Below are 15,884 nucleotides of genomic sequence, written 5' to 3'. Positions count from 1 at the left end.
AAAAAAAAAAAAAAATACAGTAAAACCTTGGTTTGAGAGTAACTTGGTTTGAGAGCATTTTGCAAGACAAGCAACATTTTTTAATAAATTTTGACTTGATATACAAGCGATGTCTTGATATACAAGTAGCGTCATGTCACAACTGAGTATAAATGAGAAGAGAGACGCCTCTAAGTGTAGCAATATGGTTACATTTAATGAAGGTACAACATTTAGCAACATATTGCTACACTTAGAGGCGCCTCTCTTCTCATTTATACTCTGTAGCTCATTCTGGATTTTAGTTCTAATCCCCTTGTGGAGGCTTCCATTTGTGGATGGACATTTTATGGTTACTCAACCTGGTCACATTGCTATAATCTAATCTATAAACTAAAGGACCTATGAATAAATGGTTGTGAAACTAATCATCTGAGTTTCCATTATTTCTTATGGGGAAATTCGCTTTGAAATACAAGTGCTTTGGATTACAAGCATGTTTCTGACTAATTTTGCTTGCAATCCAAGGTTTAACTGTATCATGAAATGCTGTATTACATGCTTTCCATACTCACTCAGTCAATATGAAATTAGGTTTGTGTTTTCTGCAAAAATCCTGATTGATCCTGCTGTTCTCTATCTCCCCCTTCTGTCCAAGTCCCAAATTCAGCTAGGGATTTTGCACAGCAGTGTTGGCAGCTCTGCACATGCTCAGTTTTCATCTGGATCATGTGACAGCTGTATATTGATTAGGAAAAAGGTACTTGGATGCCTTTTTTTAAAATAAGAACTACAGTGCCATCATCCACATAAAGAAGGGACACGTTTTTGATGAGTCTTTTATTCAAAACCCCAATAGAGGTAAATGTTCCCCGAAGTAGATCCAACATCAATCACGATGAACCCCAGCCCACAGGAAAAAACAAAAAAATTAAATGCTGAGCCCGCCCCCATGTTTACCTGTCATTCAACGAGTTTCTCTTAATGGGACGGTCATGTTCGGCAGGCCGGTTGGTGTTTATCATGATTGATACTGGATTTACATGGGGGACATGTTTTTATTTATTTATTTATTTATTTTTAATAAAGGACTTGTCAAAAACTGTGTTTGTGTTCTTATCTGCTTTTCACATTTTTTTTCTAGTGAATGAGTAGGGGTACTATACCCCATACTCATTTATAGGGGGGGGCAGAATCTGGGTTCCCCCTTGTTAAAGTCACCCCCGCACTTTAACAACCACCGGGCCAGGTTTGTGGGAAATAGGTGGGGACAAGGTGCTTTGGGGGGAGCCCCCCTCCCCCAAAGCACCCGTCCATGTTTAAGGCATGTGACCTGGTATGGTTCAGGAAGCAGGGGGTGCTCACTCATCCCCCCCCCCTTTTCTAGCCTGCCGGGCTGCATGCTCAGATAAGGGTCTGGTACCCCATGCCATTTTTTTAAAAGTTTTGGTGTGGGGTTTCCCTCAAAATCCATACCAGACCCAAAAGGCCTGGTATGAATTAGAGGGACCCCAAACTGTTTTTTGTTTTTTTTTAACCTGCGGTTCTTTTGTTTAATTCTTCTGTCAGCAGGGAATCCCACTGACAGCAGATGCGTCATGGTTGTTAAGGATGCGGCGTCCGCCTGCTCCTTAACATTCACAGCTATTCACAATGAATTTGGATCTGTCCAACATTATACCGGATGAATTAGAAAACTTTTCGAATCCACCTGGTATAAAGAATATACATAACAAATCCTGAAAACGAACTGGACCGACACAACAAATATGAATAAACAAAATTATCAACCTAACAAATGCATCTGAAACTAAACAAAATTTTGTGGTGTGCACATGTCTAGTAAAGGATACCCAATCAGGTGCAGGGAAACAAAAAAAAAAAACAAAAAAAAACCAGCATTTTTCTTGCGCATGATTGGATGATGGAAATCAGCAGAGCTTTGCCACTTTAACTAAGCTCCGGGAAAATGCATGCGACTGCATTTGCAAAGTGCACAGTCTATTTTTCTTTATTATATCAGCCCCACTGTCTAGTGAACTGTGAATTTATCCAATACTTACTCATTTACATGCATACTGCTTTTTACTGCAACCAGTAACAATATATTGCTTTAATTTACCACTAACCAGTCTGATGTTTGTGCTTTCAGTAGCAGTGCAGTAACCATTTGCTTAACCTGGTTTGTGAGTGGGGCTGAGGCTACTTTAAAAGTTGAGGCAGACAGTGGGAGAACAGAGAACCACATCTACCAAGCTGCTCCTGCGGGGTATCGCTACAAATGTCAGTCCAGCTACAAAACTTTAGAGTTCAAGTTACAGTTTCATTGTTAGAATATTCATTATTAACAAATATTAACAAATGAATGAATGGATTAGATTTTACAGAATAATTGAGTTAAATGAATATATATATATATATATATATATATATATATATATATCTTTATCTCTTTTCTATGTATGGAAAGAGTGAAATTATATAAGACTATTTATATTTGTGAAAATATACATTGTTATAAACGTCATAAGCAGTTCTATGTAGAGTCAACATGTGTTAGTAATTAACCCTTTCATGACTAAGCCTATTTTTGAAATTTGGTGGTGAAAATCCGTATTTAAAAAAAAAAACAAACAGTAAAGTTACCCCAATTTTTTTCTATAATGTGAAAGATGATGTTACACCGAGTAAATAGATACCAAACATGTCACGCTTTATAATTGCACGCGCTCGTGGAATGGCGCCATGCTGGGCGCTCGCAGGTCACTCAGCTGTGTTAGAAAAGCGAATGACTATTCGCTTTCCTAACACTAAACCGCCTCTCCGCCAATCAGGTGCTTGGGTCTGTTACCTGTCACCTGATTGGCTGAAACAACAGGCACCGCTATTGGACGCCTATCAGGAGGAGAGGACGGGAGATGTGGATGGCAGGAGACGCATGGAGGACCCCACTCGTCGCCGTCACCAGCTGCCCCACCAAGACAGGGTAAGCGCTGGATAGACGATGAGCGGGCGGGGGTCACACTGGGGGCATTTGGTGGGCACACTGGCAGCATTTAATGGGCACACTGGCAGCATATGATGGTCACACTGGCAGAATTTTGATGGGCACACTAGCAGTGTTTGATGGGCACAGTGGCAGCGTTTGATGGGCACAGTGGCATCATTTGATGGCACAGTGGCAGCGTTTGGCACAGTGGCTGCAATTGATGGCACAGTGGCAGCATTTGAGGGCACAGTGGCAGCATTTGAGGGCACAGTGGCAGCATTTGAGGGCACAGTGGCAGTGTTTGAGGGCACAGTGGCAGTGTTTGATGGCACAGTGTCAGCGTTCACAGTGGCAGCGTTTGATGGGCACAGTGGCTGCAATAGATTATTTTTTTTCAAAAAATTTTTGCGACCCCCCCCAAAAAATTTTGAGCACCAGCTGCCACTGCTACTGGTGTTCAGCTGAAAGCCTGGGGATGGCTTGATCCCTTCCTGGTCATCCATTGAATACCCCGGAAAACCTTGTTCTTTAAGATGCATCAATAGGCTGATATATGTAACCCAAAAAGACATAATTTAGGTGCCGCTCAGGTAGAGAGGTAAAGTCCTACTAGACTGCTGTTAGTGCAGGCAGGGACAGGCAGCTTACCCTAGATCCAAGCTGCAGCAATATCAAAAGGAAAAAAAATCAGAAGCCGCACATCATGAAGCAGACCCATGTGCATGAAGTCAGATGAATGGCAGACTTCAACCAGTCCGGGCTAAGGCTGCCATTCATCTCACCTCATGCACATGGGTCTGCTTCATTATGTGCAGCTTATGGATCTTTTCCTGATATACTGTATGTAACCAAATGATTTAAAAAAACTATAGCACTAAACATTTACACAGCATTGGCACTGCAGCTAATACAGGCATTTCTTACCTCTGTAATAGGTGTCTGTGTATGCTGCGTTGATGAATGCTTTCAGATTGTCTGTTTTTTCTGCAATTTCTAGCAAGAGTGGAATTGTTTCATTTTTCCCCTGACTCAGATTCAGCATGGCTTTTAGTAGACAAGTTTTCCCTGTTTCTGGTTCTGTTGAATATAAATTGTAAAAAAAAACTCAATTCAGATTTTATTACACATGAAAAATATATATATTAGTGCGCTACCTTTAAACTCTTTATTAGTGAGATGTTTCTGTGTACGGAGTAAATAAACCAGAAGATCATCTAATTCTTCACAGTCCCCATAGGCCACAGCATCAAAAATCCTGTTCCGATCGTACAGCTTAAATGTTCTATCCTTACAGCTGGTTGTGGATTCCAGGGAGGAACTTTGCCTTTGCAATAAAGAAAATAGAGTGTTAATAATTTAATTAATGAAAACTTGATATAGGTAGGATGAGAAGCAAACTTGCTGCAGTTTAATTTTTGTGTAAGACATGCTTCAGATGTAATTGTTCACTTTAATTCTTTGCAGCAGACTGCAGATGGGAGAAGAACATTTACAGTGCATACGGAAAGTATTCACAGCACTTCACTTTTTCCACATTTTGTTATGTTACAGCTGTATGCCAAAACAGATAAAATTCATAATTTTCCTCAAAATTCTACAAACAATACCCCATAATGACAACATGAAAGAAGTTTGTTTGAAATCTTTGCAAATTTATTAAAAATAAAAAACGAAAAAAATCCTATGTACGTAAGTATTTACAGCCTTTGCTCAATATTTTGTTGAAGCACCTTTAGCACCAATTACAGCCTCAAGACTTTTAAAGTATGATGCTACAAGCTTGGCACAAGTATTTTTGAGCAGTGTCTCCCATTTTTCTTGGTAGGACCTCTCAAGCTCCATCAGGTTGGATGGGGAGCGTCGGTGCACAGCCATTTTCAGATCTCTCCAGAGATGTTCAATTGGGTTCAAGTCTGGGCTCTGGCTGGGCCACTCAAGGACATTCACAGAGTTGTACCGTAGCCACTCCTTTGTTATCTTGGATGTGTGCTTAGGGTTGTTGTCCTGTTGGAAGATAAACCTTCACCCAAGTTTGAGGTCCTGAGCAATCTGAAGCAGGTTTTTATCAAAGATGTCTCTGTACATTGCTGCATTCATCTTTCCCTTGATCCTGACTAGTCTCCCAGTTCCTGCTGATGAAAAACATCCCCACAGCATGATGCTGCCACCATCATGCTTCACTGTAGGGATGGTATTGGCCAGGTGATGAGCGGTGTCTGGTTTCCTCCACACATGATACTTGCCATTCAGACCAAAGAGTTCAATTTTTGTTTTGTCAGACCAGAGAATTTTGTTTCTCATGGTCTGAGAGTCATTCAGGTGCCTTTTGGCAAACTCCAGGCAGGCTGTCATGTGCCTTTTACTGAGGAGTGGCTTCCGTCTGGCCACTCTACCATACAGGCCTGATTGGTGGAGTGCTACAGAGATGGTTGCTGGAGCTCTGTCAGAGTGATCATTGGGTTCTTGGTCACCTCCCTGACTAAGGCCCTTCTCCCCCGATCGCTCAGCTTGGCCAGGGGGCCCGCTCTAGCAAGAGTCCTGGTGGTTGCAAACTTCTTCCATTTACAGATGGAGGCCACTGTGCTCATTGGGACCTTCAATGGGGTAGAAATATATATAATCCTGTCTCTGACCTCTACAGACAAATCCTTGGATTTCATGGCTTGGTCTGTGCTCTGACATCCATTGTTAACTGTGGGACTTTTTATAGATAGGTGTGTGCCTTTCCAAAACATGTCTAATCAACTGTATATACCGATGATCAGTTGGAACAGGATGCGCCTGAGCTCAATTTTGAGTGCCATGGGAAAGGCTTACTTATGTAATGTGTATGTGATTATGTATGTGATTTTTTAATTTTTAATTTTTAATAAATTTGCAAAGATTTCAAACAAACTTCTTTCATGTTGTCATTATGGGGTATTGTTTGTAGAATTTTGAGGAAAATAATGAATTTAATCCATTTTGGAATAAGGCTGTAACATAACAAAATGTGGAAAAAGTGAAGCGCTCAGAATACTTTCCGGATGCACTATACAGGGATGCCTAGAAAGCTTTTTTATACCAATCCTATGTCTGAAGAAATCTGCATATAACTTTGTCATGCAAAAGCCTGGGAATTTTCAAGTCTATTGAGGTTTTTCCTAGATATCTCCTGGGACAACAGGAGAAAGGAAAATGTAGAATTTAACATCTGCAAACTTGCTTGATTTGCCTAATTTTATCTATGTGTGTAAGTATTCTTGTGTCCATATTTCATGCGTGCATACTTGTGTGTTCAGAACCAACCCAATGTTGCTTCTGTCTTTATGGAACAATAAGCAGTTGGCCGGCAAAATTCAACTTGGCCCATACTTTTCTTCTTCAAATATTTTATTGAGAAAGAACAGGTACAAGGAATACTGTCATAGGATAAATTTGACAAAAAGATATGAGGATGCACAATGTCGCATCACAACAGAGGTACAAGTAGGTAGCATTAAAGCAAACAGTATGCAATAGAACCACAACATTAGTAAGGACAATCACTGATACCAAAAAGAGTCACACAGATACAAGCCCTAAGGGCACCAGACCTGATTATTTTCAGTATGTGACCAGAGCCATTAGGTCCATGAGCTATATGATGGAGTTAAAGAGGGACAATTATAAGGTTGGGTAGTATGAGAAAGAGGGAGGGGGTAAACCCCTGTCTACATGTTGGGTCCACATATAGCAGGATGGAAGGTGTGGCTGGTGTTACCTCTAACGGAGTTAACATCTATGGGGGGGGGGGGGGGCAGGCAACCAAAAATCAGAGAAACCTGTAGGTGAGAAGAGCGAGGAATGGAAAAAAGGCAAAAGCCACAGGAAACAGGAAGGTAGGAGGAAAAGCTAGGAAAAAAGTGAAGGGAGAATTAGGAGAGGAATGAAAGATCCCGGGGGAGGAGTAAACAAGGAGGCCCAGTGGGAAGCTCCTAAGACACACGCTCATTTGAGTAAATTGTGTGAATACAGATGGCGAGTGTTCCTTGGCTTTGTGTCTTTCTGCAGGTGCGGTCAGACTCATTGAGATCATTGCAGTTATTGAATGTTTTTTGTCTATAAGTTCAGTATATACTATATATTATATGTGTTTTTCTGTTTGGCAATACCTCTGTATGAAAATATATCTATGCAGAAAATGTTTGTTCTAATAATGTTGTTTGTATTTCTATAATTATGACAGTACATATATGCTTAACAGCTCCTGAGAAGTAGAAAAGTGAAACATGTTGAGCAACAAGCATTGTGAATAGCAAAAATATCTGTATATGCATGTGTTATATATGTAAAAGTTATTTTTTATAAATAAAATATTTGGAGGCAATTGTATGCCCCAATTTTTAACAATTAAATAAAATTTAATTAAATAAAAAATCTATTTTTATAAAATTCATGTGTTATGGCACCATTAAAATACCTTTTTTTGCTATCTTCAAAACAATATATACAAAAATGTTTAATGTTTAATTTCTATTTTAAACTGAATGGGTTGTTTTACAAGGTGATCATCTACAATCACTTTAAGTGTATGGTAAATTAACTTTTCTTATTTGCTGACTTTTGGTCTATTAGATGTGCAAGCGTGAAAATACCTGCTGATCCTGCCTCTGAATTCCTGAATATTGTCTCTGCTGCACAGAAATCATAAGCCCTGTTACCAACCTTGCCCAGCTCACCTCTGTGGACTACAGAACACCTTGTAGGCGGGAGTAAGGCACCCAAGAGAGAAGGAATGACAGATGGAGGTCCAAGATTTCAAAGGAGTGTATTGTAAAAAACATTCCAAACAAACTGTAACAGAGTCTATGTAGAGGTTCCAACTGAAACACTCACAGATATTAATGCAGTACTTGCAGAGAGCGATACTTGAGGACTGACAGCACCTAGCACAGGAGGCTGCTGATAGGCAGTATGCAACAAGACACTGAAGTGGAGAAGCTCCACACAGCAACAATAACGAACAGTCCCTATACTGTCTCTCCTCCTCTGGAACCTTTCATTACTCTAGGCACACTCTCCCTCACCAGAGGGTACCTGTCTCTATCCTAACCACATGCAAAATGAGCGCCAACTGCAGTGAACCAGTGCATAAGCACCGCCCTCACTAAAAATGGCCATGGAGGTAATCCAGGGCAGCAGCGTCCAATCCGACAGCTGCTCACCTGATGACACGTATGGGGGCCTCAGAGGAACACGAGTACCTCCTGTCATCCACTCTCCCTGCATATGGTTGTGGACAGCGCCACATGTGTAGGGAGGTCAGCTTACACCTACCCACAACCTACCCTATGTTATGGAAATGAGTAGGGGGTGATGTGTAGTCCTGATCCACTTCTTGTTCTGGGGAGTACAGCGAGTAAAATTTGTCACCCTATGACAAATAATCACATACCATATAAGGATTAGTAAGCTACAATATATTACCTTTGTGCTTTCGGATTTAGATACACTTTACTAATGCTCTGAAGCAAGTAACTTACCTGGTTAACTGGTTACCATGTTTTCCTTTATCAAGGTTTACATGGAATTTAATTGCTGGTGACATAGTTTTGCTTTCTATTTGATAGACAGAGTCCATGGGGGCCATTTCACGTTCACTGTCTGCTTTGCCAAAGCGGCGACCCTTAGTTTTTGGTGAGCTGAAAATGGTATACTTGGTATGCTTTAGTTTTATGTGTTGACTGTTTTCATGGATGGAATGACTGTTGTCTTCACTGTGTGAGTCATCAGCAGAAGCATTCGTGTCCTCTGTGTGGTCTGTTTCCTCAAGATCCGAGGAGCTCCCCATCTTTCTCATTTTTGCTAGCCTGTAGAAATAAAAAAAATGTAAGCATGGTTACAGTGGTGTACCTAGAATATTTGGTACCTGAGACAGATCATTTTTTAACACCCTCCTTGCTCCCCCCCCCAAACAATTGAAGCAATAAAGGCACATGTAGTGCCAAATTGTGGGTATACCCAAACTGTGCCAAAAGTGGGAGGAGCATAAAGTAAAGAGCCTTGATTAAATAAAATTTGAACCCACTCACAGTACACAGAGCACACATAAACCACTGTTCTTGTACCCACACATAATGTTTTAATCATTGTGCCACATGTAAGGGTCTAACAGACACGTTCATACCTCAGCAGACTAATTTAAAAAAAAAATACATAATTATCAACACAGTATTTACCTAACTCTTTGAAGGCTGATGGCATACCAAAGAGTCACCTCCTTCTGCTCTAAACTATGAACATAACTTTATACATATAATATAACTTTCACAAATGCATTGTTTAAAGCAGTATTAAACCCGAAAACAAACATTTATTTTATTGCAGCTCATCAATACTTGATGTGGCGATTGCATTTGTTTTTGTTTTTTTGGTTTTGGTTTTGTCATAAAGAGAGGAGAAGCAAGTAGTATAAAGTTAACAATTTCCATATACCATATATAAATCAATAAACAAAAGAGAATTCAGGCCCAACAGTGTCATGTCATTACTCATACATAGATGGCAAGAATACCAAAGATAAGTAATTTTTGTTTTCCATACCAAGAAACTAATGGAGAATTAGAAAATGTGGTGTTAAGATTCTTTAAAAAAAATGAAAGCAGTAAAAGAAAAGGAAAATGAGTGAGAAGCAAAGAGATAAGGGAGGGACCCAATAGACACCGGCAAGGGAAAAGGGCAAGGAGGGAGGCATAACGCAGTTACCACCCAAGAGTATCAGACTGTGAGCAAATACTAAACCATATTATTTGGATGGTGGTGATCTATTTATCTAAAATTTTGAGAAACGTGTCGTGGCTATTGTTAACCCCTTCACACCTAATGGTAAAACAAGTCTTAATGCCTGAGCACAATTTAGCAATTTTAACATGTGTTAGTAAAACTGTACATAGCATCACAATTACTTTGTGCATCCAGGTTGATTATACCTTGTTTGTTTCAGGACAAATCAGACTTTCATTTGTTAATAAATGGTTATGGATATCTCTATTTTTTTTTTTATTATTATCAAAGGAAACTTGGCCCAAAATAGTAAAAAATAACATTTTAGCTGTATATTTCTTGTTACTGCCATCACAGATACCACATATGTGTATGTCAGTTGTTGTTTGTACCTTTAGTACAGCCCAGAAGTAATAATTTAGATTTTTTTTGTCCTACCTAAAACGCACTGACACTGATGCTAATTAAAGAAAAAAAATTTCCTACCCAAAATATACTGATCCTGACCTTTGACCCTTACTTGACCCAAACACTTACTCAGGCACTGACCTAGATCAAACCTTGATCTAGGTATTTTTATTTTATTTTTCATTAATTTATTTTCTACACACACATTTTTTTCCCTCTCTGCAAGGAAAGGGGGCACGGGGCCATCAATGAGACCCCGGTCTTAGTGTTGGGAGCATGCTGTGCAGTGTGCTCCCAGCACAAAAGGGAGATACCTATATATGTGGCCCCACAGAAAAAAAGCCCAGTGCATTGAGGCTGCATTTATGTGTTATGTCAGCGGGAAGGGGTTAAGAACACTACTTAATTGTTCATGGACAAAAAAAATCTCAGGATTCAACTTCAGAAAAATATGTAAACTGTTTCTTCCATGCCTTGGCTAGCATCAGCTTGGAAGCCAGGAGGACAAAATGAGCTAGCTTAAATAGTTTTTGTTGTAATGTTTGGAGTTTTAAAGTGTAACAACACCATCCATGGATCTTTAGGGAGTTGGACTTGAAATAATGTTTGTAAAAGAGTAAATACTTTGGTCCAAAAATGACCAGGCATTGGACAGAACCACCAGGTTTGAAGAACATCACCTGTAGTCTGGCATTCTCTAAAGCAAAGGCCTGAAAATCGAGTGGGCGAGTTTGAAAGGTACCAGATACCACCTAGTCAACACTTTATACGCAGACTCAAGTTTGATGACAATGATAGTAAGAGAAAGTGGCAGTCCATACATCTTGCCACTCTTTCTCAGATTTTTTGGCACTTAAGTCCTCTTCCTATTCTAATAATAGTTGTGTTTAGAGGGTGAGGTCAGTTGGATGAGACAAGAGTAAACTATAGAGATTCGGTTAAGCATCAAAGAATTATAGTAACAAACATGTTTGAAGGTGGTCAAAGTAGTGGAGAGATCTTTATCCTGTATGAGCGATACAGTCCAATGTCTAAGTTGGGTATACCAAAATAGCTATGAGGAAGGGCCCTAAATTTGTCCCTAATATCTATCCTACAAGCGTGCGCACAGGGTGTGCTGGATGTGCCTGGGCACACCCTAATTACTGCGCATTAGCATTATTGCTCTGTGTGGCATTGGGAAATCAATGTGCCAGGGCCATATATTATGTGTAGATACACACATGCATGTGTGTTTGAGCTTTGGGGTGCACACCCTAAGCAATAGGCTGCGCACACCTATGATCTATCCATCGGTAAATGGAGCCCTTCTCTACAGGAAAAAGCAGTAGGGGATTCAGTGCCTGGCGGAAAGACAGGATCAAAAGTATCATTTCATTGGGGGACTAATCATGGATTGTTGGAGATTATAGAGAGGGGTCTAAAGCAGGGATTTCAAATTTACAGAAGCAACACAGGTAAATATATGCAATTAGTACTGTATGTAAAATGGATACTTGCTCATGCTTATGATTACCTTATATCATTTCCCCTTGAAGCCCTCCCGAGGAAGCGGGTCTACCGCACGAAAAGCGTTTACAATGTGGATTGGGGACATATATATGTATCACAACTTGAATGTGGAAATGAAAAGCTAGAGGGGAGTCTGCCATATTAAACTTCAATTTTCTTCTTGTATTTTAACAGTGATGTATATTTTACTTTAAAGGTCGTAAAAATAATTTTAAATTGTCTGTCCTTATGCAACCTAAAAGTCTACAGTGTCCTAATTTGGGGATTTTTCTATTTGATTAGGATGTGGAGCTGTTAAATGCTGATCTCTCTACACATTATTATTTTCTGGAATCCAGATACTTGCTTAGGCAATATACGTTCACGAATAACATCTTGTTCACATAATTTGTCTTTCCTTGCTCAGACTACCTTGAAACATAATTTTTTGCAAATGCTTGTAATCAAATACTGTCAATAAAGATTTTGCTTGTCTTTCAGCAATCTATGAAGGCATTACTGAATTCTAGGAAAGTTGTCCAGCCACTTTAATATTCAGGAAATTATAATCATATTATCTAGATACAATACTTTCCACATATGCCTGAAACCAAATGCTGAAAATATAGATTCTGCTTGTCTTTCAGGTAGGATTATGAAATCCATGTAAAGCATTACTGGACTGCTGAAAAGCTGCACAACCATGTTAATATTCACTAAATGATAATAATAGCATGCATTACAAAAGCATAATAAATGAGTTCCGTGCATATGTAATATCAGCTTTAAATAAGTACTTTGAAGCTTTCTTCATACATTACTCTAAGCTTCTAGCTATTTCTTTTACATAATTTAGTAGACTATTTTGAGGTTAACATAGGCCACAACTCTGATCTAAATAGTAAATTCACACAGAATGGAAATATATGCTTTTCAGAAAATTGGTCTATTTGCAGGTCTTCACTAATTGCAGGGTTGTAATGAGGCAAGGTCTTTAAAAAGAAATAAAAGTCAACAATAGATTCCAGACACAGTAGCCCTGGTATAAATGCTCCAAAGGAATGTGTATTTTTGGGGGCTGCTTTGCAAACATTGGTGCAAACTGGTCAGATTTCCGTATCAGCCATTTAAGATTTATCATGGCTAGGTAAAGAATATAGGGGGTTATTTACGAAAGGCAAATCCACTTTGCACTACAAGTGCAAACTACAAGTGCAAAGTGCACTTGAAATTGCACTGAAAGTGCACTTGGAAGTAAAGTCGCTGTAGATCCGATGGGGACATGCAAGGAAAATAAAAAACAGTATTTTAGCTTGCACATGATTGGATAATAAAATCAGCAGAGCTTCTCCTCATTTCAGATCTACCCCTCAGATTTACAACGACTGCACTTCCAAGTGCACTTTCAGTGCAATTTCAAGTGCACTTTGTACTTGTAGTGCAAAGTGGATTTGCCTTTCGTAATTAACCCCCATAGTCTGATTATAGACCACAGCTCTAATCCCCTTTAAGCAGAAATAATCTAGTCCATATTTTAATTAGAAAAATCCAGTATATATTCACAACTGAGAATTCTAGTCGATATCCTTCTTTACTGCCTATAATGTGACAAACTAAGGTCTTCTGTCTGCATTTCCACTGTTGCTACACCACACTTATAATGATAACATTATAATGATGACACTTATAATGATATAATGATAATATCACTCTCCTTCTTGATGTTCTTTATCCAAGATTTCTCTTACCATGAAGCTAAAAATTAGATTGAACCAAAAATATTAGTAAGTATATGTAAGAATCCATTCCCTGTGCTACATTGGGGTTTGTAAAGGGTTTGTCCCATAACAGGAGGCACTTTGCAAATATTATTTTGGAAATAAAATCCTTCTTTTTCTTATAAAATCTATAGAATTTCTGTCCTCCTAAAATAGTTTATAACTCTTCATGTAGTTACTGCGGGAGAAAATGCTTGCTGATCATGAATATATGTACTATATGAAATTTCTAGATATAACACAGTAACCATTTACTCTCTGGAATTTCTATGTAGTGGGTTCATCTGAAAAAAGGGATTTATGAATAATAGATCCCACAGTATTCATCATCCTTAGCCAAATTTTTTGTATAAAATGACTTTCTGTGTCAAGTGCCAAAATGCCTTCAGACATATGAACCCTCCACATAGTATCTGATACCTTACTAGATAACTGCAAACGAGGCATTGCACTAATGAATATGATCATAATATATGATATGTACATGTAGCTGTCAACATTTCTTTACAAAACACATATGGGTATTTGTAATAATTTCTGTGTTGAATAACTTTTTGATTTCTCAAATGTGTAAAAAGATATTATTCCATTCCCATAGCCTTCCCTACCCCCTTGCATAATAAATTAAGCAACGTTTATGTTTTTTTGTATTTAGTATTTTCATTTTACCCCTTTTATACTACTTTTATTATGATTTTAAAGTTTTTTCTATAAAATAATGTTAAAACAATACTGAATGTTTACCTTAAAGGGATTTCTTTCGATGCTTAGAGATGTTATTGTTCAGGATAATCTTCTCTTGGATCTACATGAAGTTTTTATTTATTTCTGTCCATAGCCAAGTCTCCTAGAAGAGACAGGCTATATTCCCAGTAGTGTGGTTGGTAGATATGGTGAAGTGAGTACAGTGCCAGTGTATAGGATGCAGCTACACCCACTCCCACAGAATTGTGATATTCCAAAGAGAGAAGAGCATCATAGAACCAATAATGGGATAACCGAGGAAGAGTCTGTGGAGGATGTCATTCCCTAGAGTTATTAAAGCTTTTACCAGGAGCCCAGCACACACTATGTGCACTCTACATTTAGCAACATATGCCTCCGTCCAGCTTTTATCTCTATAGCCAGCAGCAATTTAGATGATGATAACAAGGATATGTACTGTGGACAGCATGGGAACTGTTTCATGTATTACACGCTAATTAGGAGAGAATGGTCTCTAGTCATCAATCAGCCACTATAAAGAGCATTTATCACTGTGATAAGATTTTTGGTAGCATAATGAATGTTCACAATTTATTTAGGAGGGAAAATCATGCTGAAATATGTAATCTAAATAACCCTAAGACAGAAGGTACATTGTAAATTTAGAAGAATAATACCACAAATACGCTTTGTTTTCCTTTGTGGAAATATTGCTTTTGTGATCTCAGAGACATGTTGGGAGTCAGTTAGAAGCAGGGCTGGTGCAAGGATTTTTGACACCCTAGGCTAAACCTCATTTTGCCGCCCCCCCCGTTGGCTCCACCCCATGACTCCACCCCCTTTGCCCCGCCCATGTGACAGAAGGCGCTACACAGGAAGCATCGGCTCTCCTTCCTCTAGCCCTGGCTCCAGTGCTGTGCTGCACCTCTAAGTACACTACCAGTCGGACTGAGTTAGTTACATGCTGCCGCCTGCAGAGCATGCAAACCCGGAGGGAAACCAGCAGCGGCCTGGGCGCCCCTAGGCAGCAGTGCGCCCTAGGCGGCTGCTTAGTTTGCCTAGTGGTAGCACCGGCCCTGGTTAGAAGTGACAAATAATAAGGGGAATTATTTGGGCAATGAGATATTGAGGTGTTCCCTGTAGAATACTGCCTAGACTAAATGCCGTTCCTAAATTGTTGGATGGAAGAGAACACCCAAATTATGGAAACTGAATAATGCTGAGCATTATATTCCATGAACCCTTTTCTCAGTGCAGGTTAGATAAAGTCTTATAGGTTGCCACAATCCACTTCCTATAGTTTCTTTGGGCCATGGACCCTTTCTTAGTGCATATTAGATAATGCTGTCTAAAATCTAAATTTGGATGTATGAAAAGTGGGTGAAAATAAAACACTTGTGTTGCCCATTTCATGGCCCTGACAATTGAGGGGAGAAATATCTAGAGAGTCAATATTGTCATTCCTGAGGGTCGATTTACTAAAAGTTACTTTTATTTAGCAGAGTCTCCACTAAAGTTTCCATGTACAGTGGGTATTTTTATTTTATTTTTATTTATTTTAATAGTGAAGTAGTTGTAGACTGCATAAATAACAACAATCCAAAGGGCCAAACATTCTCATAGGTTTTATAGGCAACATAAAGAACTCTCCAAAATTAGAGGGAAACATTGATCAATTAATGTGTGGCATAAAAATGATAACAGGCAACATAAGATAAATAACAATGCAAAATACTAAGGATGAGCTAAAGTTCAGCCCAAACTTAGTTGGTCAATGACGTTGTGCAAAT

General features: G+C 39.1%; 1 protein-coding gene across 1 annotated transcript in view; it reads right to left on the bottom strand.

Moving 5' to 3' along the window:
* The window catches only part of TRPV1 (transient receptor potential cation channel subfamily V member 1), a 73,368-nt gene extending 58,895 nt beyond the window's left edge, over nucleotides 1-14,473 (bottom strand). Inside the window, exons 1-4 of the mRNA XM_073616910.1 lie at nucleotides 14,134-14,473; nucleotides 8,473-8,799; nucleotides 4,123-4,292; nucleotides 3,893-4,045 (exon numbers count right to left, since the gene is read on the bottom strand). Of these exons, the coding sequence (XP_073473011.1) occupies nucleotides 3,893-4,045; nucleotides 4,123-4,292; nucleotides 8,473-8,789 (640 nt within the window). The 5' untranslated portion in view covers nucleotides 8,790-8,799; nucleotides 14,134-14,473. The remainder of the gene's footprint in view (nucleotides 1-3,892; nucleotides 4,046-4,122; nucleotides 4,293-8,472; nucleotides 8,800-14,133) is intronic.
* Nucleotides 14,474-15,884: the final 1,411 nt, after the last annotated feature.

Source organism: Aquarana catesbeiana, linkage group LG02, assembly GCF_042186555.1.
Source record: "Aquarana catesbeiana isolate 2022-GZ linkage group LG02, ASM4218655v1, whole genome shotgun sequence".
NCBI classification, from domain to species: Eukaryota; Metazoa; Chordata; class Amphibia; order Anura; family Ranidae; genus Aquarana; species Aquarana catesbeiana.
The sequence above is the reverse complement of the archived record's forward strand: the minus strand, read 5'-3'. Positions and strand labels throughout refer to the sequence as shown.